The following is a 26,544-nucleotide window of genomic DNA, read 5'->3' as shown; positions in this document are numbered from 1 at the left end:
GGTATTTTGTAGTGATTGTAACAATAGCAACGGGAAAGTAAATAAGCATAAACCAGTATATGGAAAGCTTGTAGGCATCGGATCAATGATGGATAATTATGCCGGATGCGGTTCATCATGTAATAGTCATAACATAGGTGACACAGAACTAGCTCCAATTCGTCAATGTAATGTAGGCATGTATTCCAAATATAGTCATACGTGCTTATGGAAAAGAACTTCCATGACATCTTTTGTCCTACCCTCTCGTGGCAGCGGGGTCCTAATGGAAACTAAGGGATATTAAGGCCTCCTTTTAATAGAGAACCGGAACAAAGCATTAGCACATAGTGAATACATGAACTCCTCAAACTACGGTCATCACCAGTAAGTATCCCGATTATTGTCACTTCGGGGTTAACGGATCATAACACATAATAGGTGACTATAGACTTGCAAGATAGGATCTAGAACTCTCATATATTGATGAGAACATAATAGGTTCAGATCTGAACTCGTGGCACTCGGGCCCTAGTGACAAGCATTAAGCATAGCAAAGTCATAGCAACATCAATCTCAGAACATAGTGGATACTAGGGATCAAACCCTAACAAAACTAACTCAATTACATGGTGAATCTCATCCAACCCATCACCGTCAAGCAAGCCTACGATGGAATTACTCACGCACGGCGGTGAGCATCATGAAATTGGTGATGGAGGATGGTTGATGATGACGACGGCGACAAATCCCCCTCTCCGGAGCCCCGAACAGACTCCAGATCAGCCCTCCCGAGAGGTTTTAGGGCTTGGCGGCGGCTCCGTATCGTAAAACGTGATGATTTCTTCTCTCCTATTTTTTTCTCCACGAAAGCAGTTATATAGAGTTGGAGTTGGAGTCGGGGGGTCTCCAGGGGGCCCACGAGGTAGGGGGGCGCGCCCTAGGGGGGCGCCCCCCACCCTCGTGAGAAGGGTGTGGGCCCCCTGGTCTTCATCTTTGGCGAGGATTTTTTATTATTTATTGTAAGGTATTCCGTGGAGTTTCATGTCATTTCGAGAACTTTTGTTTTCTGCACATAAAACAACATCATGGCAATTCTGTTGAAAACAGCGTCAGTCCGGGTTAGTTCCATTCAAATCATACAGGTTAGAGTCCAAAACAAGGGAAAAAGTGTTTGGAAAAGTAGATATGTTGGAGACGTATCAGTAACCGACCTTGTGTAACCCTAGCCCCCTCCGGTGTCTATATAAACCGGAGGGTTTTAGTCCGTAGGACAACAGACAATCATACCATAGGCTAGCTTCTAGGGTTTAGCCTCTCTGATCTCGTGGTAGATCAACTATTGTAATACTCATATCATCAAGAATAATCAAGCAGGACGTAGGGTTTTACCTCCATCAAGAGGGCCCGAACCTGGGTAAGTATCGTGTCCCCTGCCTTCTGTTACCATCCGCCTTAGATGCATAGTTCGGGACCCCCTACCTGAGATCCGCCGGTTTTGATACCGACAGCGGGTACATCGCGCTTCCTGACCGGTTTGGCAGTGAACCATGGCGACGTTTTGACCTTCGTCTAGGATCCTGATGCAGCGGGACGAGGCGCCACCTAAGGGGTTGCACCACCAGCTAGTGCTCGCCGCCTCCAGTGAGGCCATGGTCACGCGCCTCGAGCCACCAGCCCCATCAGATCTAAGCGCCATTTGAGTGGATGTAATGGATTCCCATTTGATCGAGTCCATCCACAGTCGGGCGCACTCCTCCTAGGAGCGGCAGAGAGCCATGCATGCGACTATCTCCTCCTCGTCCCCGCATGGTGCAAGGTCCCAGTTGATGGATGAGAAGATCTTAAAGTTTGATCCACTGACTGACATGCAGGAGAAGTTCAGAGCTCGTCAAATAGGAGATTGGGGACAAGTTGGAGTGGCCATGGTTTCGTCCGGTGTGCGGATAGGGATGAATATATATATATATATATATATATATGGGGTCAGGGTTGGCCATAGTGGGCCGGATCCGAAGTGGCGAATGCGTTCGAGCACATCCGGGCATCCCCATATCCGCCCCACATATGGGTCAGGTATGGGGATTATTGGTCAGCCTGGATGTTTGTGTTGCGTTTGTGGCGGCCGGTTGGATGCCTTTTTCTGTCCAAACGGTGTCCGGGCAGGCCGTCCGGACATTTTGAACAGATATGGGGCGTCCGTTCGTAGATGCTCTTACCTGGCTAACAAGTTTTTTTCGAGGCGACCCTACTAACTGGTTTTTTTAGGTAACCCTCCTAACTAGTGATTTTGAACTTTCATTAGAGCAACTCCAATAGCACCCCTAAAAAACTTGCCGTAAAACCCGTTTTACAGGAGAACAATATAATTTAGAGGAAATTGTCTCACACATACTTTTCTTAGTTTCAGTAAATATCTTCTCGCAAAATATTCCTTTTCTATTTTCAATTGAAAATAGCTTAAACTAATAGCTTACGGCCAGCAAGTCAGTGGCACGCTGGTGAAACTCGTTGTAGTGACGGTAATCGGCGACAATGGGTTTGCGTCAGCGGCAATGATGTGGTAGTGATGCAAGACCGCGGCGACGTCATCACGGCGGTGTGGTGGCATGGTGTCCGACATGAAAAGTGCAAGGAGTTTTAGCCTGTCGACTTGGACAACGGTCAATTTTGGAACTTTCTGTATCATTTTGGTGGGCGGATAACCGCCCGAAACTTCACATTGCGTTGTGTCGGACCACCTCTCCTGCACGTGCCGCCACACCGCACTGCCCCGCCCTGCCGCGCTCGCCGTGATGCGCCGTTACACACTGCTGCCGCTCGATGCCACGCGCTCGCCGTCATGCCCCTGTCAATGACTTGCGGGCCCTAGGTTTTTTAATAAAAAAATAAAAAATAAAGTTTTTAGGGGATGATGTTTACGAGAACTGAGAAAAGTGGTAAAAAAACTTCCTGTAAATTATACGGTCATCCTAAAAAATGACTTCTTACTGGAAGTTTTTAGGGGAGCTATTTTTTTTAGACAAACTCGCAAAGCCTTTATTAACCCGTCACAATATTTACAGGGACGAAAGAAAGATTTCCCGGTTGACCTAACCAAACATGGCGGCCAACCTGGAGAGTAAGTGCATGCTTTGCGAGGTTGTGAGCTTCAAAATTGGAGCTCCTAAATTCATGAACTACGTTAAAGAAATGAAACTCTGAAGATCTATCACTAATTTCCTTGATCACCGACCCATACGCCACTGACGTGCCCTTGCTCACGTCATCTACCACCGTCTTGAAATCCGATGCGACATGGATATCTTGGACATAAAGATCTGCCGCTAGTGACAAAGCTTCCCTTATTGCCATCGCTTCAAGTGTTGCTGGATCGATGATATGCTTTACCACAATGGCCGACGCACCAAGAAAACTCCCCTGCTGATCTCTACATACTGAAGCAATAGCGCCATACTTGCTCCTCAAAGAGATAGCAGCATCTGCATAACTTTGCACAGCCCTGATGAGGAGGGAGCCAGGTTGACGGTCTTGAAACAGGCACTGTCATAGGACGTTGAGTCCTACAGCTCACTTGCTTCAATTCTGACAAATATTTCGTTATGAAGCTGTTGGTGGCGAAAGGTGATTGGAAAATATCCTCGTACACAGCTTTCCTCCGCGCACCCCATATATCCCAGGACGTAACCACCAAACGAGTGAACTCTTCCTCGTCTAATATTTCATGCAAAGCAAACAGCCATGCCTTCGGATCCTCCTCTTGGCTAGCAACGACTTTCTCCACAAATTCCTCCGGTGCAAGGGCCCAAATGCTTCTCAACATAGAACATGTCATAAGCGCATGCCTCCATGTATCTCGAGCCCCACGGATTCTGCATGTATCCTGATCAGCCATGTTTCTATGATGTAGCACGTCGCCGGTCAGCATCGACTGTCTCGCTAGCCTCCAAACAAACATCCTAAGTTTTGAGGAAACCTGTAAGTGCCAAATCGCCAACCACTTCTCACTCTCCCTTGCTGATGGACCTTCCTCTTGATAAAGCCACCTTTCCCTGCTCAACTTGGTCTGCAAGATCATCTTATATGCCGACCGGACGGTGAAAACACCCCGGTCTTCCTCATGCCACGCCCAAAAATCCATCACGTTCCTTGTGCACAAAGGTATTTTCAAAATCTCCTCTGCATCAAAAGGAGTAAAGACCGACCGCAATAATCCCTCATTCCATTCAGCAGTAGCTGACATGATGTAGTCTGAGACTTTAGTTGGAGGGTTAGGGACTAAGGATGTAATCGGGCGTTTGAAATTGTCTCTCGGTATCCAATTGTGTGTCCACACGTCGGTCTCCTCTCCATTGCCAATCCTCCTTATAATTCCTTGGGCCAAGATATCCCTCCCATCCAAAACTGCTCGCCAAATCTGAGAAGGGTGAGTTCCCAATTTAGCTTCCAGTAAAGTACATTGAGGATAGTAAACAGATTTCAAAAATCTAGCACTCAAAGATGTCTCATCTGTCATTAGCCGCCAGGATTGTCTGGCCAAGAGTGCTAAGTTGAATATCTCCAGGTCACGAAACCCCAATCCTCCCAAGTGTTTTGGCCTAGTCATCGTATCCCATGCAACCCAGCTAGGCTTCCTCTTTACGTTCTTGCTTCCCCACCAAAACTGCCGTATGATAGAAGTAATATTCTCACATAAACCCCTTGGCAAACGGAAACATGACATGGAGAACACTGGAATAGCTTGTGCAATGGACTTGATCAACACTTCTTTACCAGCAGCTGACAGAAGCTTCTCCATCCACCCTTTAATTTTTCCCATACACGATCTCTCAAATACTTGAAGGTGCCATTTTTTGAGTGTCCTACTTCAGTAGGCATTCCCAAATAGCATTCACTCAAAGACTCATTGTGCACATGCAAAGAATTTTTTATCTCTTCCTTCAGAATTGTGGGGCAGCACTTGCTAAAGAAGATTGAAGATTTATCATGGTTTATCCTCTGTTCTGATGCATTACAATATGTATCCAACAGGTTTGACACTGCAACTGATCCCTCCACACTAGCCTTGAACAACAACAGGCTGTCATCTGCAAATAACAGGTGGTTTATGGTGGGTGCCGTTGGGGCCACCTTAATACCTGCAATTGATGACTCAGAACTGGATTTCAGGAGGCACGAAAGGCCCTCTGCTGCAATCAAGAATAAGTAAGGGGATATTGGGTCTCCCTGCCGAATACCTCTCATCGGCTTAAAAGATTCAAGTTTCTCTCCCTTGAAAAGGACTGAGAAAGATACTGAAGAAACAAAATCCATAACTGTATTGATCCACTGATGTGAGAATCCCAGCTTAGCCATAATGCCCTTCAGATATGGCCATTCCAGTCTATCATATGCTTTCATCATATCTAATTTCAAAGCACAGAAACTGTTTGACTTTGATTTTGACTTTTTCATGAAATGCAAACATTCATAAGCACATATGATATTGTCTTTGATAAGTCTTCCAGGAACAAAAGCAGATTGCTCCTCAGAAATTATGTGAGGCAGCACTAACTTAAGTCTGTTGGCCACAACCTTAGAAGCAATTTTATATAGAACATTGCAGAGACTTATTGGACGAAGCTGTGATAACAGAGAGGGGCTGATTACCTTTGGTATTAAAACCAAAATTGTATCGTTGATTCCCTCCGGGGTTTCCTCTCCCCGTACAATACGAAGCACAATCCTCGTGACATCCTCACCGCAGATATCCCAGTTACGTTGATAGAAATGAGCAAGAAAATCATCAGGGCCCGGTGCCTTTGTAGGGAACATCTGGAATAGCGCTGTTTTTACCTCCTGGGCAGTATACTCAGCGTTCAGACTTGCGTCAAAAACCTTTACTGGCAGTAAACTTTAGGGGAGCTATTTGAATTAGGCAATCTTACTCGTCAAGCTGGAAACCTCAGCGCAAGCAACATAATAAGCAGAAAGGCCCGGCCCACTGCACTGCCCTCCTTCCTCCGACAGGTGAAAGGAAAAAAAACTCAAACCGAAAGGTCGAGACCACGAGTGCGGCGGCGCTCCACCCACCTGTGCCCTAGTCCGGCCGCCGGCCAGACATGGAGGCGCGCGGTCCTATGCCGAAGAGGACGAAATTTACGGCGCCCCCCTCCGCCCACAACCAACAACCGCCGCCCGGAGCGGGCGAGGATGAAGAAAGCGCCGACCGCATCAGCAACCTCCCCGACGCCATCCTCGGCGAGATCGTCTCCCGCCTCCCCACCAACCAAGGCGCCCGCACCCAGATCCTCGCGCACCGGTGGCGCCACATCTGGAGCTCCGCGCCTCTTAGCATCGACTGCGAGGGCCTCCCCGCCGATAACGAGGTACTCGCCGGCATCGTCTCGCGCACGGTTTCAACGCATCCGCCCCCCTGCCGCCGCTTCTGCGTCCCCTCGTGCTTCCTCGGCGACCGAGCCTCCACGGTGGACAAATGGCTCCGAACCCCCGCCCTGGACAACCTCCAGGAGCTGGAGTTCTGGTTCAAGCCGTACTATCGACCGCAGCCGCTGCAGCATCCGCCACCATCGTCCATGTTCCGCTTCTCGGCCACGCTCTGTGTTGCCACCATTGGAAACTGCAACCTTCCGGACAGCACCGTCCAAGGGCTTCACTTCCCCCTGCTTAAGCAGCTCGGACTTGAACTTGTCAGCATCTCGGAGTGCTCACTGCACAGCTTGATTGCCAGTTGCCCTGCTTTGGAGTGCTTGCTGATTAGCCATGGATTCGGCTTTCGCTGCCTCAGGATCAACTCCCTTACCCTTAGAAGCTTTGCTGTCAAGAACTATCGGAAAGGCAATGACCAGTTAAAGGAACTCATTGTCGAGAATGCACCTTGCCTTCAAAGGTTGCTGCATGTTGATTTTGACTATGGTCTGCATATATCGGTAGTGTCCGCGCCTAAACTGGAGAGCATAGGCTGCCTTTCGGATGGGTTTTACATTTCCAAAGAGGATGATCTCTCCAGACTCGTGTTTGGCTCCACGGTTATTCAGGTACTCGTGTTTGGCCATCCTACTTGTTGCCTTCATGAGGCTTCTCAGTTTTATCTCTGTCTGCAGGAAAAATAACACCATGTGCACTTGTCGTTGGCCTAATTTTGTCTATGATGCTTGATGAAGGGCTTGCGTGTCGATAGACTGACAACGGTGGTGCACACAGTGAAGAATTTAGCTGTCAATATGAAGCTTCTTAGTTTGGATACAGTTATCGAGTTGATGCGATGCTTTCCGTGCTTGGAGAAGATGTACATTGAGGTGAAAGTTCTTCATTTATAATTCTTTGCCTTCAAATGCTCATTTGATCTACTTGCTGAACCGAAGTGGTTGGTTTCCATTTGTCCATGTTCTTTTTCAGTCAGAGTCGAAGAAGGAAAAAAGTGTGCGCGGTCGCAGACACCGGAATCTTACCAAATGTCCTAACATCCGTCTAAAGACAATAGTATTTGAATGTTATGAGGGTATTAAGTCTGACATTGAATTTGCTTCATTCTTTGTACTGAACGCTACAGTGCTTGAGTTAATGACACTTCAGATCGGGGCCAGGGATTACAATGAAAAATTCTTGGCAGAACAACGTAGGAAGCTTCAGCTAGAAAACAAGGCTTCAAGAGGTGCTCGGTTTCATTTTACAACTGATAGATGTGCCCGTGGTGTTTGGGATGTGCATCATGTCCGTGACTTGGATTTAACTGATCCATTTGTATGAGTAAAGTGGCTCTTGTCCATTTTGGAATTGTTCTTCAATGTTAACCTATCTCAGTTATTATTCTGGCAAAACTTGATTGCTTTTGGTGTTTGCCGTTGTTGTATGTTTATATTATCTGAAACCTCAAACATTTAAACTAGCTGTTTGTGTCTTATGATATAACATGTGGCAGCCTTGCAATTTATGAAGCACAGGGTAATCTGATTGTAATATTGAGGACTAACTAAGAATGGTAGGGTAGCTACAACTTATTTTGATTTCTGGTGAAACACCACCAACGTATGGGAAATCTGCCCGACCAGTGCTCATAATCTGGAGTAAAAGGATTTGAGTGCAGTTCCTTTTTATATAACATATGGCTGAATATTGTTATAATTCAAGTTTTGTGTGGTCATTTAAGTCAAAGTTGTGCTTCGAGTCTAATTTATCATGTTTTCTAATCGAAAGAGGAACATATGCATGCCCTGTGTTGTTTTGGCAAGGAAATCAATTGTCCATCAGTACTAGCGTGCTATACTTTTGCTTCTAAGAAATTTTCTTTAAATTTATTTGCTAATCTTAGCATTGACGGCCTTGTTCGGTTGGGCATCATGACTGAAAATTCATGATTGTGTGACCAGCATAGTGTTTTCATTTCGGAGTATTTTGGGACTTGACTAAATTTCAATCTTGTTTGGCAAATATTTGCCTACATCTTCTGCGCGGGGTACATCTATGTATTATGTATATCATCATTCTGCACTTCTGCACAAGCAAATGCTTGTTTACTGCCGAAATGAAAAGGAAGCTGCCTGAATCGTAGCACCATGCTTCGCTTTTCCACACTGCACACAACACAAAAGGCTTCATTACTATATTTTTTTCGAATACGCAGAGCTTGTGTGTTTCCCCATTAATAGGAGAGTGAAAAATTACAATGGTTGGTGCATCGTGCAGCACATACACGGCATGGGGTGTGCAAGATGGCCCGAGCAGAAAGAAAGGCGTTGCTCCTGAGCAGAAAAGTTATTTTTTTTGTGGCGCCGGCTTGTGTGTTTCCCCATTTCTAAATGCTTCTAAATAGCGTTGCACGACACATTTTTTTTTGTCTTTTTTGCACACATCACAAAAAAAGTTATTTTCCGCGAAACTTTATGCACGCACATAGAATATGAAGACGTACCAGTGCAACATTTTTCAGATTTTTTTAGCATTTAGAAATGTGTTTTTCAAAGTGGGTTCATATGTACCGGGTTCATCCATGCACTTCTTGTTGCTCAACCCCAACAATAGGAAAGATTACAGCTCCAGGAGATACTTAATCATTGTTGTGGCGCTGGCTTTGGCCCAAAAACACGCCTCATTGTGGATGTCGTGGACAAGACAAGAGAGGAAGGGTTGCTGCCCATCGAAGATGTGTCCGTCACGATGTCTCCAAATGGTCCAGGCAGGCCGTGAGCATGATATTGGAGGGGAGACCTCGACGATGCTCGGTAGGGGCAAGCGAGCAGGATGGCAGGAAGTCGCCCACCAGTCAAAGAAGCTCATCACCGGGCAAGCCAGCTTGGCCATGGATCGGCAAAGCACATCATGCCAGACCCGGCAAGAAGGTGATGCATATCCCCAGGAACCTGATCACATAGCACAAATCACTCTTCATGGGGCGAGCAAGACGGGCCGCCGTCCAACAACTGTCTTGGAAGGCGAGGAAGGTGAACACCTTGATGCGGAGAGGCACCCAAGTCTTCCAAGTGATGCGCTAGCAGGGCTTTGTGATCAAGCCTTGAAAGAGGGCAAGACAAACGATTTGGCAAAGTACGTACCGGAATTAGTCCAACGCCATCGAAGCACATCTGGCCCCTCGGTAAGCTGGAGCCTGGAGGGGGTGAAGATGCCGCCAAAGCGTCACACATTGCACCAAGGCGACATGTCCAAGAGCACCATGAATATCCTGCACCCAGGCGTGATCGGTCAACCCTTGGCATATAGTGCGGTCCCCAAGCCTACGCTTAGGAACACGTGCATGGACTAGGGGTGCCATCAGATTTCCCATCAAGCCATGCATAAGTACAGAAGCGGCAAGAGTTGTCGTCCCTCGGCGACCATGGAAGCCGAAGCTCTGAAGATTCGGAGAGCCTTCGCATCAGCAGAAAGTAGGGGGTGGTGAACAGTAACATGGAAAAATAGTAATTTTTTTTCAAAAAGTTATGATTTTTTGTGTGAATGTTAGTGTTAGTGTCGCAAGTATGCTTAACAATTTTCATGCGAAGCGAAGCAACAGTGTTTAATCGGTGAAAAAAATTTAGGGCGACATCTGGGGGTAAAATTTGGTGTTCATTGTTTTTTTTTGCACAGGCCAAAATATTTGATATTTTTTCTCAAAAATTTACAGGTAGCATTTAGATATGACTCACAACACATAAATCCTTTATCTTGATCCTTTTTGAACATTCTAAAAATCATTTTTGGGCCCATATTGAATTTCCGCGTCACTACTCGTTTCACATAATATTTTCAGAAGCCCTCATTTTGGGCCCATATTTCCAACAATCAAGCCCAGCTCAAAGGAACAAAGCATCCGCAGCCTTCCGGTGAAGTTTTTCAAACGCAACCCCGGTCCTCGAGGTAAAAGCACGGCAGACCCAGAAACTTATCGGGTGTGTGATGTTTTGGTCCACAAACTTGTAAAACCTCACGCCGCCATCCACAAACTTGCAGCCGACGTGCAAAAAAACCCAAAGCCAGTCCTGACACGACATCTAGCGGAGGCGGGGCTGAGGCGGGCGTCGCCCGTGTTTGCAGAAACCCCCCTAGGCTTAACAGTAATAAACCCGCACCCCACATCTCTCGTTCCCCATTCCAGCTGCAGCCAAATCCCTAGTAATGAACTTTGGGCGTCGTCTCTATCGTGCCGCCCGTACTACTGTCAGCAAGAAGAGCCACGCAGCGACATCCTCGAGGCCAATGGCAGCTTCCCGCAAGTGGCTGCTCCCCTCCGTCGGGCTGCAGAAGCAGAGTGCGCAGCCAGAGAGCGAGCAAGGGCAGCGACAAGTTCCTAGGCCTGTTGTGCTTCTGCTGTTGGGCGATACAGAGGGAGAGACACTAGGGATTTGGCTGCCGCTGGAATGGGGAACGAGAGAGATGTGGGATGCGGGTTTATTATTGTTAAGCCCAAGGAGGTTTCTGCAAAAGCAGGCAACGACCGTTTCGGCTCCGCCTTCGCCAAATGTCGTGTCAGGATTGGCTTTGGCTTTGAGTGTGGAGTTTTGCAAGTTTGTGGGCTGAAACATCACGCGCCTGACAAGTTCGTGTGCCTGCCGTGCTTTTACCTCCCGATCCTCCCCTGCTTCATTCCTCCGGCCCCGCCCAGCTGCGGTGCGCATCTGAGATATGCGGCGGCGCGAGCCTCCTCCGCCACTGCCGGCGGCCGGCGGCCCTATGACCCGAAGAAGAAAGTTGGCGGAATCTGAACCGCCGGCCGAAGACACCATCAGCGACCTCCCCGACGCCGTCCTCGGCGAGATCATCTCGCTCCTCCCCACCAAGGACGGCGCCCGCACCCAGATCCTCGCGTCCCGGTGGCGCCACCTCTGGCGCTCCGCCCCTCTCAACCTCGACTGCCGCGGCCTCAACCACGGGGATGAGCTCGCTGGTGCCTTATCACGCATCATTTCTTCCCACCAAGGCCCCTGCCGCCGCCTCTGCATCCACGCCGACCTCCTTGACGCCCCATCCACTACCGTGGACTCCTTGCTCCGGTCCGACGCTCTGGGCAACCTCCAGGAGCTTGAGTTCTCATGCTTCGAGCGGCCGCCGCCGGCATCAATCTTCCGATTCTCGCCCACCCTCCGTGTTGTCACCATCGGATGTTCCAACCTCCCCGACAGCACCGTCCAAGGGATTCACTTTCCCCTGCTTCAGCAGCTCGGGCTTGAATTTGTCTGCATCTCCGAGTGCTCGCTGCATAGCCTGATTGCCAGCTGCCCCGCCCTGGAGTCCCTTCTGATTCACCGCAGTTTTGGCTTTGCCTGCATCCAAATTAACTCGCTTTCCCTTAAAAGCGTTGGTCTTGATAGTTATGCTGTTTGGGAAAATAACAAAGTCGCGTTACAGTTACAGGAACTCATCATCAACAATGCTCCTTGTCTTGAAAGGTTACTGCTTCTTCATCAGGAAACCGGTCTGCACATATCAGTAATTGCGGCACCTAAACTGGAGACCATAGGCTTCCTTTCAGATGGGTATTACGAGTGCAGTCAGGATCACCTCTACAGACTTGCGTTTGGATCCACAGTTATTCTGGTATACCATCGATCCGTCATGCTTCCAAATTGCTCAATGGCATTTCTGTATGTGCAAAAATCACATATCACCTTACTTGTGCGTGGTCTAATGTTGTCGTTCATGCTTGGTAAAGGGATTACATGTAGATAATCTGGAGATGGCGGTGTGCACGGTCAAGATTTTAGCTATCCAGATGAAAGCTCTTTGTTTGGATACGGTTATTGACTTGCTGACATGCTTTCCATGCTTGGAGAAGCTGTACATTAGGGTGATGATTCTTCATTCAAAGTTAAACTATTCATTTGATCTGTTTCTGTTTTCAAGTGGTTGATTTAGTTACTCTGTATGTTCTTTTTAGGCACGTACTTCAGAGTCAAGCAACTTGTGGCGTCGTAAACACCGGAATCTGATCAATTGTCTTGACATCCGTCTGAAGACGATAGTTCTGAAATCATATCGGGGCATCAAGTCTCAAGTTAACTTTGTTACGTTCTTTGTATTGAACGCGAGAATGCTAGAGTCCATGACACTTCAGGTTGAAACCAGTTATTACAATGAGGAGTTCTTGGTAGAACAACGTAGGAAACTTCAGCTGCAGGACAGAGTTTCAAGAGGTGCCCAGTTTCATTTTACAACTGGTATATGTATCCGCACTAACTGGGACATCAAGCATGTCCGTGATTTGGATGTAGTTGATCCATTTGTACGACGGTGCTGAAAAAACGTGGTTTGGTGGTCCATCGAGGACTTACTCTTGCCTATCTGCTTATCCCATCTTGTATTTTTGTCCTACCTTGATTAGCTTTGGTGCTTGTAGTTTCTCAAGTTTGTATTATCCTGGAACATTAGGACATCGATTTAGCTATCTATGCTGTTTGTTTGATATACCATGTGGCATGTCTAGATTTATGAAGCATATATCAATCTCTGCAATCTCACTGCAAGACTGAGGAATAATCAACGGTAGTAGATAGCTACAGCCATAGAAGATAATATCTGGAGGTGCTCATCTTGACTACCACTACAACAACACTAGGACTGCTTGATTGTTAATATTGTAGTTCAAGTTTGTCTGCCAAGTTTTCTCTACTGGGGACAAGGAACAGATGGAAACAAGGGAAAGTTCGTGTGTGCACATAGTAAATTTCCGTGTTTGTAATCTTTTTTAAGCTTTGTATTACTGTGCAACCTTGTGATTTACAAGTTACAATTGTCATTAGTTTTGTTATATACTATTGTACTTGTAATAATGGCAGAAAGTATGAAGCAAATAGTCATAATCAATGGTAGCCACAGGAAGGAAGATTGCTTGTTAAGATGCCTTTAATCTTGAACTGCGACATCTCTCAAATGAATCCATGAACATCTTGCAGTGCCATCTGTTGATGATAATCCAAGGGTAGGTGTTTTCTCTTGAATGACAATAAAGGGGGGGGGGGGGGGGGGGGGTCATATTAAGGATAGTAGTCGTGTTTTAAATTGGAGTGTTCAGATGGTCTTGTGCAATTTGTGCACAGGCATGTGCAATTAGACATTTTTTTGATGGAAAGGCAGGGTCGCTGATTTTCATTGCGATTAGAAGGAATAAATAGTTACAAATGTAAGATGAGAGAGGGGGGGGGGGGGGGAAGAGTGAGTAAGCTACAAATAACAGTCTGGTTCTAGAGGTCGCTCAACAAGTGCCACTGCCCGCTTATGTCCTGCGTGACCCAATCCTTCGCTTCCACTTGAATTTTCTGAAACAACGGTCTGGGGCTGCAATTGGAGACATTACCCGGTACGTTCTCCACCAGACAAGTATTCTCAAATTATTATTTTATGTGCGCTGTTTCATTACTCCGTAATCAAGTTACAGCCTCATATAGCTGTTGTCATTCATGTTTGTCGACCTAGTATCATTAATATTGTGCATGTTCTTTGCTTCAGTCATGGTACCATCGTACTCGTGATGTTATTATGTTTGCTTCAAAGTTGCAACATGGCATTTCTTGCCAAGTCAGCTGGCCTAGCAACTCCGGTATTGGGTTTAGGTCTTTTTTCTTTTTATTCGCGCTGTTCTTTGATCCATTCCTTGCTTTAACCACTGAATATTTGTTTTTTCGCGGAACTGTTATGTGAATGGTTGATCAGTCCTCAAGTAGCTCTGAAGTTACTGAACTGTATTGCCGTCTTTGATGTTTCCTTTCCCAGTTTGAGTTTTGCTCAACTTTATTGATTGTTCTGAAGATTCTGAAAACTGTTACTGGAAGAATATTGTACTCTCCAGATTGTTGCGGTCATTATTTGCTTTGAAGCGAGACATCAGAACTAATGCTTGTGGCTGAACTGGAAGTCTGCAACCTTTCTGAATGCCCATTGTCATCGGCAGCAAGACTTTTGCGATTCTGAAAACGTTTTCATCATTCTCTATTGTATATTTCGGGAATCTGGAACGTATGATGCGGATGCCATTGTGTGCCGGCCTGAATTTCTATTAGTACTGAAATCTGTGTCAAATACAGTAAGTAGGACCTAGCCTCCAAGATGTTACTACATGAGGTTAATTACGATTACAAATTTACAAACACAACTACACTCCAGGAGGTTGTACGTAGTTAAATAAATATGATTACGACTGGGGTGCTCAAATCAAACGGGGTAGAGCTCACCGGCGGCCGCCCTGGTCTGCTGCTGCACCACCAGCGTGGACAAGCGGGAGCCAAAGTCGGCGGAGGTGAGCAGGTCCCCGAGAACGCCGAGCTCCAGGTGCTCGCTCCAGTCCGATATGCCGGCCGTGAGCGGCGACTCGAGGCTGTCGGCTCGCCGGCCGACGACGAGCAGGTCGAAGGCGACGCTGGTGTTCCGGATGACGTCCACCATCTCGTGGGAGCCGCCGACGGTGTGCTGGGTGTACATGACCCGGTTGTCGTCCACCCAGCGGTCGACGAACTCCTGCGTGGCCTCGTCGTCCAGCTCGTCCTCCTCGGGGTCCAGCCGCTGCTGCCACTCTATGGGCAGCAGGAAGCGGAAGACGGTGAGGCCGATGGGCGCGTCCTCGGCCATGTAGGCCGCCAGCGCCATGGCCTCCCGGTCGTCCGGCCCGCCGAGGAAGTACATGGCGACGCGGTGTGGGAACAGGCCGTCGATGGGGTCGATGGAGGCGGTGCTGGCCACGCCGGAGAGGCTGCCGCGGTCGACGAGGATGGCGACGGAGCAGGGCGCGTAGTTGAGTATGTTGATGTTGGTGTCCTGGATGGCGCCGGCGTTGGGCGACGTGGGCTCCACGGAGCCGTCGATGGCGAGGCGCTTGTGGAAGGGCACGATGATGAGCATGGCGCGCTTGTCGAGCGCGACGGTGCACACGTCGTTGTGCATGGTGGCGTAGGGCGCGATGCACACGTACGGCAGCAGCGACGACGAGCCCTGCTGCCGCTGCTCCACGAAGAACTGGAAGGCGTTGACGACGCGATCCGACTCGGTGGCCTTGGACCCCGTCGGGACGCAGTGCCGGTCGCTGTGCTTGAAGGAGCGGAGCACGGAGCTGGTGAGCCCGGCGAGCGGCAGAAGGTGGAGGAGGTACACCGAGACGGGCGTCGTCGGCGTCGGGCTGGCCGCATCAAGCAGCGCCACCACCGGCGCCACGTCCACCTGCGAGTGCACGCACGCCAGCACCCGGAGCTCCTCGCCGACCTTCTTGCTCTCCACCGTGCGCCGCTGGTTCGCCACGTACTTCTCCTCCGGGTGGTACATGTACTTGACCGCCGCCCCTGTGGCGGCGCCGACCACCAGCACGTTCATCATGAAGGCCGCGTACGCCTCGTCGTCCAGCACCTTGGAGTCCATGAAGGCCGAGGCGTACACCACCTCCGTGATGCCCTTGAAGTTCATCATGAGGCCGACGGCCACGGACTCCCGGACCGGTATCTGGCAGTACAAGCACGGCACCATGCACGCCACAAACTTGGCGAGGATGCCGACGACCAAGAACACCTCCAGCAGGCCGCAGGTGGAGGCGTCCGTGACCATGTGGACGTTCATCCGCATCCCTCCCTGCGCGATGAGCAGCGGCGTCAGCACGCCGGCGACGAGCCGGTCCAGCCGCTCCGCCAGGGTCACACCCAGCGGGGCGCCGCCGGGGAGCATGAGCCCCAGCATGAACGGCCCGTACGTCGCGTGGAGGCCGAGGAGCTCGCCGGCGAAGCTGCACGTGATGGAGATGAGCAGCACGGCGACAAGGCGGGACTCGGAGAGGATGCCGCCCTCCGGCACGTCCCTGATCAGCCGCAGGATCACCGGCCGCGCCACCAGCCCCATGAGCGCGATGAAGATGGTGAACGAGAGCGAGGAGGCGAAGCCAATCCGCTGCAGCTTCTCCTCGGGGCTTGCCTGGAGGAGGTAGGACGTGACGCCGGCGATGGCGAAGGTGTTGGCGAAGTCTCCGATGAGGGCGGCGGACATGGCGAGGCGGCCGAGCTTGGAGGAGAGAAGGTGGAGGTCATCCAGCGTGCAGCAGACGACGATGAAGGCCGAGAGCGACCACCAGGAGTTAAGGTTGGTGAGGAGGAAGGTGTCGGTCCATTGCTTGGGGATGCGATCGCTGAGCGCGAGGGCCGTGACGTACATGGCGAGGTGCGGGGCGGCGGTGCCAAGGACGGCGATGGCGATGGCCTTCTTCCCGGACTTGACGATCATGCCGAGGTCCGTCTTGACGCCGATGGTGAAGATGTGGAGCGTGAAGGCGTAGCCGCCGACCGTGTTGATCTGCACCCAGCCCCTGGGCGTGGCGAAGATCTCGCCGACGTGCGGGAGGTAGTGGCCCAGGAACGACGGCCCCAGCAGCGCGCCGGCCTATACATAGCATGGAGATCCATCTGTGCAATTAGTAATTAACCGATCAATCAACCAGAGGCTAGCTCGATGAATCGCGGACAACAATGGCCAGGGAGCGCACGTACGAGGATCTGGGAGATGACCAGCGGGATGCCGACACGGCGGAACACGGCGTACATGGCCTGGGAGAGGATGAAGATGATGCAGATGTGGTAGAGGAGGAGGGGGAAGTAGAACTTGAGGGGGTCGTCGCCGGCGAAGACGCCGGAGGAGGTGGGCCGGGAATTGGGCTCCAAGCAGTAGAGGCTTCTGTTGACAGCGACCTCCCCCGCCAGCGACATCGGTGGCCGGCGCTCGTGGAGCAGAGGGCGAAGGAAGCAAGGCAAGTGCGGAATGGGGAATTTTCTTCCATGGCGTTCGATGCTTGCATGCAAGATGGGGGCGAGGCCAAGGCGCGGGATGGTGTGGAGTGGAAGTGGTTTGCCGGGAAACGTGGAGCACCACCAGTCGCTCAGTTTATCGGGGTCGTGCTCTCTTAATAACCACGCAAAAAGGCAAAGTGTCCTTCCACATCCGAGTTTATAGGGATGAACAATAACTCGAAAAACATTTTAAAAATGTTAAAAAAATATAATTACTTTTTGTGGCAAACTTTGACAAATATTCTAAGAGCTTGAGAAATTTCAGCACGAAATCACTGGAAGTCGTGGCAAAATAAAATTAGTGCTCCAAAATGCTTTCGGAGGTAGCATTTTCAGAGTATTGATTTCCTTTTGCCACGACTTTCACAAATGTGATTTCATGATAAAACTTTGCAAACTGTTAGAACATTTGTCAAAGTTTGCCATATATTCTTTTCAGATTTTTTTTTGGACATTTTTCATATTATTTTTTGAATTTATTGTTCATCCAAGCTCATTTGAGCTCGGGTGCAAAAACGCCTATGTTTTTTTTCATAGTTAGACTTTGTAAACTTTGGCTAGGCTTGTGGAAAGAAAATATGGATATTTACAACAAAGAAATAAATTCCATGAGGGCTCCTCATGAAAACTCATGAAATATATTTGTATACTGCATCCATTCGATAATGTAGTGCATATAATTTTTTTTAAAATCATACTAAGGGAGTCCTGCATTAGGGAGTTTCCGGACAGCCGGACTATATCCTTTGGCCGGACTGTTGGACTATGAAGATACAAGATTGAAGACTTCGTCCCGTGTCCGGATAGGACTCTCCTTGGCGTGGAAGGCAAACTAGGCAATACGGATATGAAGATCTCCTCCCTTGTAACCAACTCTGTGTAACCCTAGCCCCCTCCGGTATCTATATAAACTGGAGGGTTTAGTCCGTAGGACAACATACAATCATATCATAGGCTAGCTTTTAGGGTTTAGCCTCTGCGATCTCGTGGTAGATCAACTCTTGTAATACTCATATCATCAAGAACAATCAAACAGGACGCAGGGTATTACCTCCATCAAGAGGGCCCAAACCTGGATAAACATCGTGTCCCCTGCTTCCTGTTACCATCCGCCTTAGACGCACAGTTCGGGACCCCCTACCCGAGATCCGCCAGTTTTGACATCGACATTGGTGCTTTCATTGAGAGTTCCACTGCCGTCAACATAAGGGGGGATGGCTCGTCTCGTTGTCAAGGACAACATCACTTCTGGGGGAGCCCTGACTATAGGCTAAACTCTCCGACTAGGCGGCTTTGTCATGACTGCCCGCTCGGCCGTTGCGCCGACGATGACTTCTCGGGTCATCGAAAATAGCCTCCACATCGGCTGAAAATTCGCCGAGCAGATGGACTCAATGGAGCTCTCCTCTTTGAACGAGCTCTTGGATTGCATCGCCGCTCTGGGAGTCGCTACAGACTACGATCGGATCGGGCTTAAACCCGACCAAAGGGAGATTAACTCTCCACCGGTCACCCATCAAATAGCGGTGGTGGAGGAGCAACGCGGCGGTTCTCCCTTTATCCTGAGGACGAACTATGTCTGGATTCCCGAGCTCTCCGAGCCGGATACCCGCTCACGGGAGGACATCACCCTAACCCTGAACCTAGAATCAGGTCGCATACCGAACCCGTGGAGCAACATCCCGGAGTCCGAACTTCCAAGATCGGAAACTCCCCTGCCCCGGGATCTCAGATTGGGTCAAGGTTTGGACTTAAATCCACCCACCCACCCAGATACAAACGATCTTTCCCACATTAGGCAAGCGCCCCAAGAGACAGTACATCACTATTGGGCCAGATTCCTCCTTGTAATGAACAAGCTCAAGAATTGTCGCGAGGAAGACGCAATTTCATTCTTTTGCAACAATTGCATGGACAAGGGAATCCTTAATGCCATAAGTCGCCGTGACATAGCACATTTCACTGACTTGGCAGCCATAGTACGGAAATACTGTGCGATGGAAAGCGCCTGGAAAACCCAAACACAATTTTAGGACAATCCGGCTTTGACAAAATCCCCAGTCCGAACTAAAAGGGTGCACTCTCATAAGTCGCCCGAATCAATTACAAAGAAGCAAAAGCCCACTACAGGGCGTGGAACCGTATTAGAGGGATGGCTTAACGGGCCCTTCAAAATTCATAGTACGGCGGACACCATACCAACACATAGCCTTAGAGCATGTTGGGTACTCCGGCAGGTGGCCAAGAGCGGTGAGGATCTCCTCATCCAAAACACCCCAGAACACCCTCCCACGGATAACAATACAGTATTAACAGTCTTCGAGACCTCCGCCTCAAATAATAGGCGTAAGCGAGCACTCCGCAGCCTTGCCGAAGTCTGCCACGTAGCAGCAATAAATACATGGAGCGACATGGCCATTACTGTCAATGCCAGTGACGAACCTAAATTCCAAACAGCCCGAGCACCAGCCGCTCTGGTCCTCAGTCCAATTGTGGACAGTTTTCGGCTCACTAAAGTGCCCATGGACGGCGGCAGCGGATTAAACCTCATTTATGAGGAGACTCTTTAGAAAATGGAAGTAGACAGCAACCGTATTGAGCAAAGCACCACGACCTTCCGAGGAATCATCCCTAGTCAGGAGGCACGTTGCGCTGGAAAAATCACACTAGATGTGGTATTCGGCACTCCGGAGAATTACAGGTCCGAAGAAATCACATTCCAAGTGGCCCCGTTCAGTAGCGGATACCACACCCTTCTAGGGCGGGAGGCATTCACGGTTTTTCAAGCCATACCCCATTATGGGTACATGAAGCTCAAAATGCCCGGACCCAATGGAATCATCACTCTAGCTAGTGATCCGGACATAACACTCCACGCCAAGAACAAAACAGCCGCACTGACCCTCAAGGCATTATCCGAAGCCCTTGTGGTGGAGGAGTTAACCGCACTGCGCTCCACAGTGGACAGGGACGACGTGATACTAGACAAAAGATCCAAGTCCACCTCCTTTAAACCAGCGGATGAAATAGTCAAATTCCAAGTCCATCCAACGGACCCCACAAAAACAGCATCCATTGGGGCACAGTTAAACCCCGTCGTAGACACCGCACTATGGGCGTTCCTGCGTGAGAATTGAGATATATTCGCCTGGCATCCTTCAGACATGCCAGGAATCCCACGCAGGCTGGCCGAGCATAGCCTTAACATTCTAAAAGGATTCAGGTCGGTCAAGCAGACTCTTCGGCGCTTCTCCGAACCTAAGCAACAAGCCATGGGAGAGGAGTTAGCCAAATTACTGGAGGCCGGATTCATTAGAGAAATAAAGCATCCAGACTGGGTAGCAAACCTGGTGATGGTGCCAAAGAAGGACAAATCCTGGCGCCTATGCGTCGACTTCAAGGACCTTAATAAGGCTTGCCCAAAGGATCCCTTCCCCCTCCCTCGCATCGATCAAATTATCGACGCTACCGCAGGACACGACTCATTGTGCTTCCTCGACGCATACTCCGGTTACCACCAAATTAAGATGGCGGAGTCCGACCAAGCCGCAACGGCATTTATCACTCCATACGGCCCCTTCTGTTTCAACACAATGCCCTTCGGGCTCAAAAACGCTGGCGCAACGTATCAACGCATGATTCAGACATGCCTGGAAAAGCAGATCGGCAAAACAGTGGAGGCATACGTCGACGATGTGGTCATTAAAACCAGACACGTCGACTCCTTAATAGATGACTTGAGGCTCACGTTCGACAATCTCCGAACATACGACATTAAGCTCAACCCGGAAAAATGCGTTTTCGGCGTACCCGCCGGAAAGCTCCTGGGCTTTATCGTCTCCAGCAGAGGAATTGAAGCAAATCCGACCCAAATCCGGGCTCTGTCACAGTTGGCCATCCCAACTGACCTCAAGCAAATCCAGAAGTTAACTGGATGTGTGGCGGCTTTAAGCCGCTTTATCTCCCGGCTAGGAGAAAAGGCACCCCCCCTTTATCGCCTTCTTCGGCGCACCGAACACTTCGAGTGGACGGACGCAGCCACGGCTGGACTAGGAGAAATAAAAGCCATCCTGGCCACCAACCCAATCTTGGCCGCGCCAACTGTTGGCGAACCAATGCTATTATATATAGCAGCAACTCACCAAGTTGTAAGCGCAGTGCTCATCGTCGAACGAGAGATGGACGGACATAAATTCCCACTTCAAAAGCCGGTATATTATGTATCCACCGTCCTCACTCCATGCAAATCACGGTACCCACATTATCAAAATATATCATACGTGGTATTCATGGCATCCCGGAAATTACGACACTACTTTCAAGAGTGTTCAATTACGGTGGCCTTCGAAGTACCACTCAATGACATAATAAACAACCACGATGCCACGGGCCGGATTACCAAATGGGCTATCGAGCTCCTCCTGTTCGACATAACATATAAACCGGCAAGCCATTAAGTCGCAAGTACTGGCCGATTTCGTAGCCGAATGGACAGAAACCGAACTCCCTAAAGAGTACGGCGCATACTCCAATTGGATCATGCACTTCGACGACTCTAAAATGCTGGCTGGTCTGGGGCTGGCGTCGTCCTGACGTCCCCCGCCGGAGATACGTGCAATACGTACTCCAAATATTATATACAAACTCCAATAACGCAGCCGAATACGAGGCCCTATTACACGGTCTCCGGATGGCAGTCTCCATGGGCATTCAACGCCTGGAGGTGCATGGGGACTCGAACCTCGCAATATCCCAAATAAATGGAGACTTCGATGCCAAGGATCCGAAAATGGCGGCATATCGCAACGCCGTCCTCAAAATGTCAGCTCGGTTCGAGGGGCTTGAATTCCACCATGTGGCTCGGGAAAACAACCAGGCGGCGGACATCCTCCCCCGTATCGGCGCTAAACGCGACCCTGTCCCACCGAACATCTTCCTGGAAAAACTGTTTAAACCATCCGTGGTATGGGAAGGGGACACCGGCAACAATAGTCCGGACCCGGCCACAACCCCAGATACCGAACACTCTGACACAATCGGAGGCTCTGCCATCGAAATAACACCTTCAGCCCACGTAATAATGGCCGTCATCGCCCCGTAGACAGAACCATTCCTGGCCTACCTAACCAGGCAGGAACTACCCGAGGACCAAAATGAGGCACGCTGCATAGTGCGGTGATCTAAAGCCTATAAGGTCCACGAGGGAGAGCTTTATAAGAAAAGCACTACCGTAGTCCTTCAAAGGTGTATCTCCAAAGAGGAAGGGCGGAAGTTTTTGGCAGAAATCCATGCCGGACTCGGCGGCCATCACACCGCAGCCCGGGCCCTTGTAAACAAGGCCTTCCGTATAGGTTTCTATTGGCTGACGGCCCGGGTAGATGCACAGCATCTGGTCCAACATTACGTCGGTTGCCAGCTATTTGCAAACCAAAGTCATATGCCGCCTACCGCTCTTCAAACAATCCCCATTATTTGGCCCTTTGCGGTCTGGGGGCTTGATATGGTCGGACCCCTTAAAGGGGGAGCCCATAAGAAAAATACTTACTGGTCATGGTGGATAAATTCACCAAATGGATAGAAGCCAAACCTGTCAAAATAGCTGAATCCGGGCCGGTGATAAACTTCATATCCGGGGTCGTACACTGTTATGGCGTCCCCCACAGCATCATCACTGACAACGGCACAAACTTTACAGCCGATGAGGTGAAACTTTGGTGTAGCAACATGGGCATCAAGCTCGATTATGCTTCTGTCTATCACCCACAAACTAACGGTCAAGTCGAGCGAGCGAATGGTCTTATCATGAGCGGCATTAAACCCAGATTAGTGCGGTCCTTAAAGGAGTCAAACACGCACTGGGTAGAGGAGCTCGACTCCATACTATGGGGGCTGCGGACCACGCCGAATCGCACTATAGGATACACACCGTTCTTCATGGTGTACGGCGCAGAGGCGGTTCTGCCTTGTGACATAATTCATGACTCACCTCGAGTGCGCATGTACGAAGAAAAAGAGGCCGATCTTGATTGACAGGACAGTTTGGATGCCCTGGAGGAGGAGCGCGACATGGCAAAGGCCCGTTCCGCATTCTATCAGCAACAGGCTTGAAGGTATCAAAGCAGAGAAGTACGGCCCAAAACCTATAACGTCGGCGAACTAGTTCTACGCCTGCCGGAGAAGAAAAAGAACAAGCTCAAGCCCAAATGGGAGGGTCCCTTCATTATTGACCAGGTTCTAACCGGTGGAGCATACCGTCTGCGGGATGCATCGGATAATCGACTCGAGCCAAACCCATGGAATGCAGCCAGACTCTGAAGATTCTACGCCTAGCGCCGGACTCTATGTTCGTCTCCTCACCTCCGTCAATTTTTTGCATATCTGTCTTTTCTCTCTTTCTCCTTTTTTACTCTCTTCAAGGCCCTTCAAGGCTAGTGTCCTGGTTACACAATCTTGACGCACTAACTGCGCTCATTATACCTGGGGGCTTCTTATACAGAAGCTTAATCTAACTATTTTCCTGGGCTTTATGTCCCATACATGTGTTATTCTTCCGCATGTACCTTTTTTCGTCATTATATGCATCGATATGACTTAAGTTTTGGCCAAGCTGGGTTGCCTGGCTCTTGTATTTATGCCCTACGTTCCCATTAATTCGGCTAGGGCATAAGGGGAGCACCTCTGCGATTGTTACTGCCGGGTCATCTAGATGTGTACCTCAGACTGGGTGAAGCCGAAAGCTAGCGTTCTTAAGGGAATATTCAGTCGGTGAATAAAAGATGACTTTTATCTAATTCGAAACATGCCCCTAGATGTTTATATCCTGCATCTCTTTTCGCAGTTCAGACATGCACATTAGGGCATGCGTACCCAGGGAAAGGAACCCTTAACGGAACTATTCTCCATGGAAGATGTTTATTACTACCCATGTAATATAACATAACTAGTTGGGTACTTGTCTGTTCAAGCACTTATGACCCCTACGCCTGGTCTCCATGCATGCCCCGGTTTTTACATAACCGAGCGGGTATTCGGATACACTCCGGACTGTCGGGTCCAGATGTTGAAGCAAAAAGGTCCGCCATGACAAATGATTTACAATCCGGCTAGGGACATTACATATGTCACTTGAATTACACAGTCGCTAAGACTGATTCAGTTCTTCTTCTATACCATCCAACCGACTGTCTAGCCTACAATCCTGTTGGGAATAATTTGCGGCTAATTCTACTTGATCATACATTAAACTAACGAGGATCTGTTTCCCATTGGGCCCCACAGGTCCGACCTCGGCCATGTGGTTTGGGTCCGCTTTGGTATATCGTGTCTTCACCATAGCCCAAGCTTCCCTTGCACCTTGTCGGTAGGCTGATATCTTCCATAAACGGAAGCGCCGCCGCGCTCCCTTAAGCTTCTCTATAAGCTCCCCCATGCCTCCTGGTGGGGACGCGGATGGCCACAAGGCTTGGGCAATACTCTGCATCACCTATCGAACTTGCTCGTGCAGTTGTGAGAGCTCTGGTAGAAGATCACTCGAAGACCCGGGCATCTCCTCCGCGGGACGACCCGTCAGCATACCTGCAGACATAACTCTGTTAGCCGGCTTCTTCGCCGAACTCCTTTAAAAGTTCGTTCAAGCACTTACTAAAAATGCCGCGCCGAAGCCGTTTATTCTCCTTCACGGAGTCCGCAAGCTGAGCTCGGACATCTTTTAGTTCCACGCCCAGGCGGATATTGGCGTCTTTGAGATCATTTTTCTCCTGCCTGACTCGCGTCAGCACGCGCTCGCCAGCATTTCGCTGTCAATCATCACGTGCCGCATCCACCTCCACGGCCTTCGGATTCGCTCCGGGGCCTCCTGCAACATCTATTATTAGATTTGCATACATGCCGCATACTACCTGGTACCCGTATTCTTTGCAAGGGAAACAAGTGTTACCAGAGGGACCCTTCTCGGACTCCTTCAATGCGGCAACAGCGGCCCCTAGCTGGGCCTTGCACTCATCCAGCTCTTGAGACAATTGGGAATTCTTCTATGTAAGAACCTGCACAAATAATGATCCTTAAATCAGTTGCGTCAACTGTTTCAAGTCTCAGGGGCTACTGATACATATAATCGTCAGATTTGCTTACCCGTATATCCCTTACATACCGGTCCATGGCTCTGGCTAGACCATTTTGAGCGGCACAGATGTATGCGTCTCTGGAATTGAAGGCATCAAATGCCTCTCGCGAGAAACAAGCGTCATGGAGTACGGCCCGACGACGCCTGTGATTCATGGCGCTCTCCACTTCAGAATTTGTAGCAGATAGTCTGTCCGCATCCTCTGTAGGAGGATCATCCGGCGTCTGCCCCGCGTTAGCTTCCGTCTCCATGTCCGGCCCTGGAGCCCGACTGGTCGAGGCGTGATCGGCAACCTCTCTGGATATAGTCCGGCGAGCATTTTTCTGCTAAGAAACACGGACGTCATTATATTTTAAGTAAGACGACAACCATGGAGTGAGGTTTTGCGTCATACCTCTGTGCCGGCGTCTCCGTCCTGACCGCCTTCCTTTTTGGCCTACCCGGCTTCAGTGCCTCTTGTTGGCAAGTTGCTGCGGGTTCGGCACGGCGTCCCGAATGCCTTCCCTGTAAAACACCATATGTGTACAGTAGGTGAAGTGCATAAAAGGGGATCCTTTTTGGGAGTTGGGACTTTTGGTTTTTCTTACGTGCGACGCAGGGAGTAGTCCGGGATAGTCAGCCGTTATGGCCACCATGGCGTCATCACAGCTCAATTGGTAGAATTGCCTGTCTATCAGCTCCACGAATATGTCCGGATCCTCTTTGAGTCTGGGATCGAGGGCCCGGCCAGGGTCCTCTGGTTGTGGAGGTGGGCTGTTGACCTCCCTTACAGCTTTTCGCAGTTCCTGCCGTGAAATGGCAAGGTGAGTATCTACGACGAAGAATGTGGGAAGGATGGGAGTAAATAGGTACAACTCACCCAGCTTGGAGGGTTGTACATGGAGAATCCATCTCGTGGCTTGATACGGATGAACTCCTCTTCCTCTCCCTTAAACAACTCGGACAGAATTTTTGCTAAAGCAGCAGCAGAGTCCGGTCCCTTATGCCCGCAACAGGGTGTGCCCTCGATATTGAAGTGGCTGCACTCCCCGCATTATGCATATTGACATAATCTTGATTATTGTCAATCCTGATTGAGCCAGCGCTTTAATCCGGTTCATGAGGTAAAGGACTTCTTTGTTGTCTTCCTCCTGGGGGCTTCGTGGATGCCAGCTTCGGCGTTTCTTCAAAGGAGCATTGTTGAACTCAGGAAGACCCCGC

The 26,544-nt window shown here is 49.6% G+C and overlaps 3 protein-coding genes across 4 annotated transcripts; 2 read left to right on the top strand and 1 right to left on the bottom strand.

The window, feature by feature from the left end:
* The first annotated feature begins 5,960 nt into the window (after nt 1-5,960).
* On the top strand, nt 5,961-7,818 carry LOC125555690 (F-box/FBD/LRR-repeat protein At1g13570-like). The gene is made up of 3 exons (XM_048718557.1): nt 5,961-7,016; nt 7,143-7,277; nt 7,378-7,818. The coding sequence occupies exons 1-3, from the start codon at nt 6,081-6,083 to the stop codon at nt 7,726-7,728; spliced, it is 1,422 nt and encodes a 473-aa protein (XP_048574514.1). The 5' UTR covers nt 5,961-6,080; the 3' UTR covers nt 7,729-7,818.
* A 3,176-nt stretch (nt 7,819-10,994) lies between these two features.
* Nucleotides 10,995-12,780, top strand: LOC125507973 (F-box/FBD/LRR-repeat protein At5g53840-like). The gene is made up of 3 exons (XM_048672519.1): nt 10,995-12,009; nt 12,125-12,259; nt 12,350-12,780. The coding sequence occupies exons 1-3, from the start codon at nt 11,098-11,100 to the stop codon at nt 12,707-12,709; spliced, it is 1,407 nt and encodes a 468-aa protein (XP_048528476.1). The 5' UTR covers nt 10,995-11,097; the 3' UTR covers nt 12,710-12,780.
* A 1,647-nt stretch (nt 12,781-14,427) lies between these two features.
* On the bottom strand, nt 14,428-17,312 carry LOC125507972 (cation/H(+) antiporter 15-like). 2 transcript variants are annotated; one of them, XM_048672518.1, is made up of 2 exons: nt 16,926-17,312; nt 14,428-16,841 (listed from the first exon to the last, which is right to left on the bottom strand). In XM_048672518.1, exon 2 carries the CDS (start codon nt 16,660-16,662, stop codon nt 14,620-14,622), a length of 2,043 nt encoding a protein of 680 aa, XP_048528475.1. In that variant the 5' UTR covers nt 16,663-16,841; nt 16,926-17,312; the 3' UTR covers nt 14,428-14,619. The 2 variants fall into 2 exon arrangements, with proteins under 2 accessions (XP_048528475.1, XP_048528474.1); XM_048672517.1 differs by having other exon boundaries at nt 14,428-16,818.
* Nucleotides 17,313-26,544: the final 9,232 nt, after the last annotated feature.

The sequence above is a fragment of the Triticum urartu genome, chromosome 5 (assembly GCF_003073215.2).
Source record: "Triticum urartu cultivar G1812 chromosome 5, Tu2.1, whole genome shotgun sequence".
Lineage (NCBI taxonomy): Eukaryota > Viridiplantae > Streptophyta > Magnoliopsida > Poales > Poaceae > Triticum > Triticum urartu.
Note: the sequence above shows the minus strand (reverse complement) of the source record. Positions and strands in the feature narration are given on the sequence as shown.

What these genes read in the sequence shown, in the direction of transcription:
- LOC125555690 (XM_048718557.1), top strand. Translation starts at nt 6,081, where the DNA reads ATGGAGGCGCGCGGTCCTATGCCGAAGAGGACGAAATTTACGGCGCCC. An exon ending in TTGGCTCCACGGTTATTCAG is followed by an intron (nt 7,017 to 7,142) that starts GTACTCGTGTTT and finishes TGCTTGATGAAG; the next exon opens with GGCTTGCGTGTCGATAGACT. An exon ending in TGGAGAAGATGTACATTGAG is followed by an intron (nt 7,278 to 7,377) that starts GTGAAAGTTCTT and finishes GTTCTTTTTCAG; the next exon opens with TCAGAGTCGAAGAAGGAAAA.
- LOC125507973 (XM_048672519.1), top strand. Translation starts at nt 11,098, where the DNA reads ATGCGGCGGCGCGAGCCTCCTCCGCCACTGCCGGCGGCCGGCGGCCCT. An exon ending in TTGGATCCACAGTTATTCTG is followed by an intron (nt 12,010 to 12,124) that starts GTATACCATCGA and finishes TGCTTGGTAAAG; the next exon opens with GGATTACATGTAGATAATCT. An exon ending in TGGAGAAGCTGTACATTAGG is followed by an intron (nt 12,260 to 12,349) that starts GTGATGATTCTT and finishes TGTTCTTTTTAG; the next exon opens with GCACGTACTTCAGAGTCAAG.
- LOC125507972 (XM_048672517.1), bottom strand. Translation starts at nt 17,141, where the DNA reads ATGTCGCTGGCGGGGGAGGTCGCTGTCAACAGAAGCCTCTACTGCTTG. An exon ending in TGGTCATCTCCCAGATCCTC is followed by an intron (nt 16,819 to 16,925) that starts GTACGTGCGCTC and finishes TGCTATGTATAG; the next exon opens with GCCGGCGCGCTGCTGGGGCC.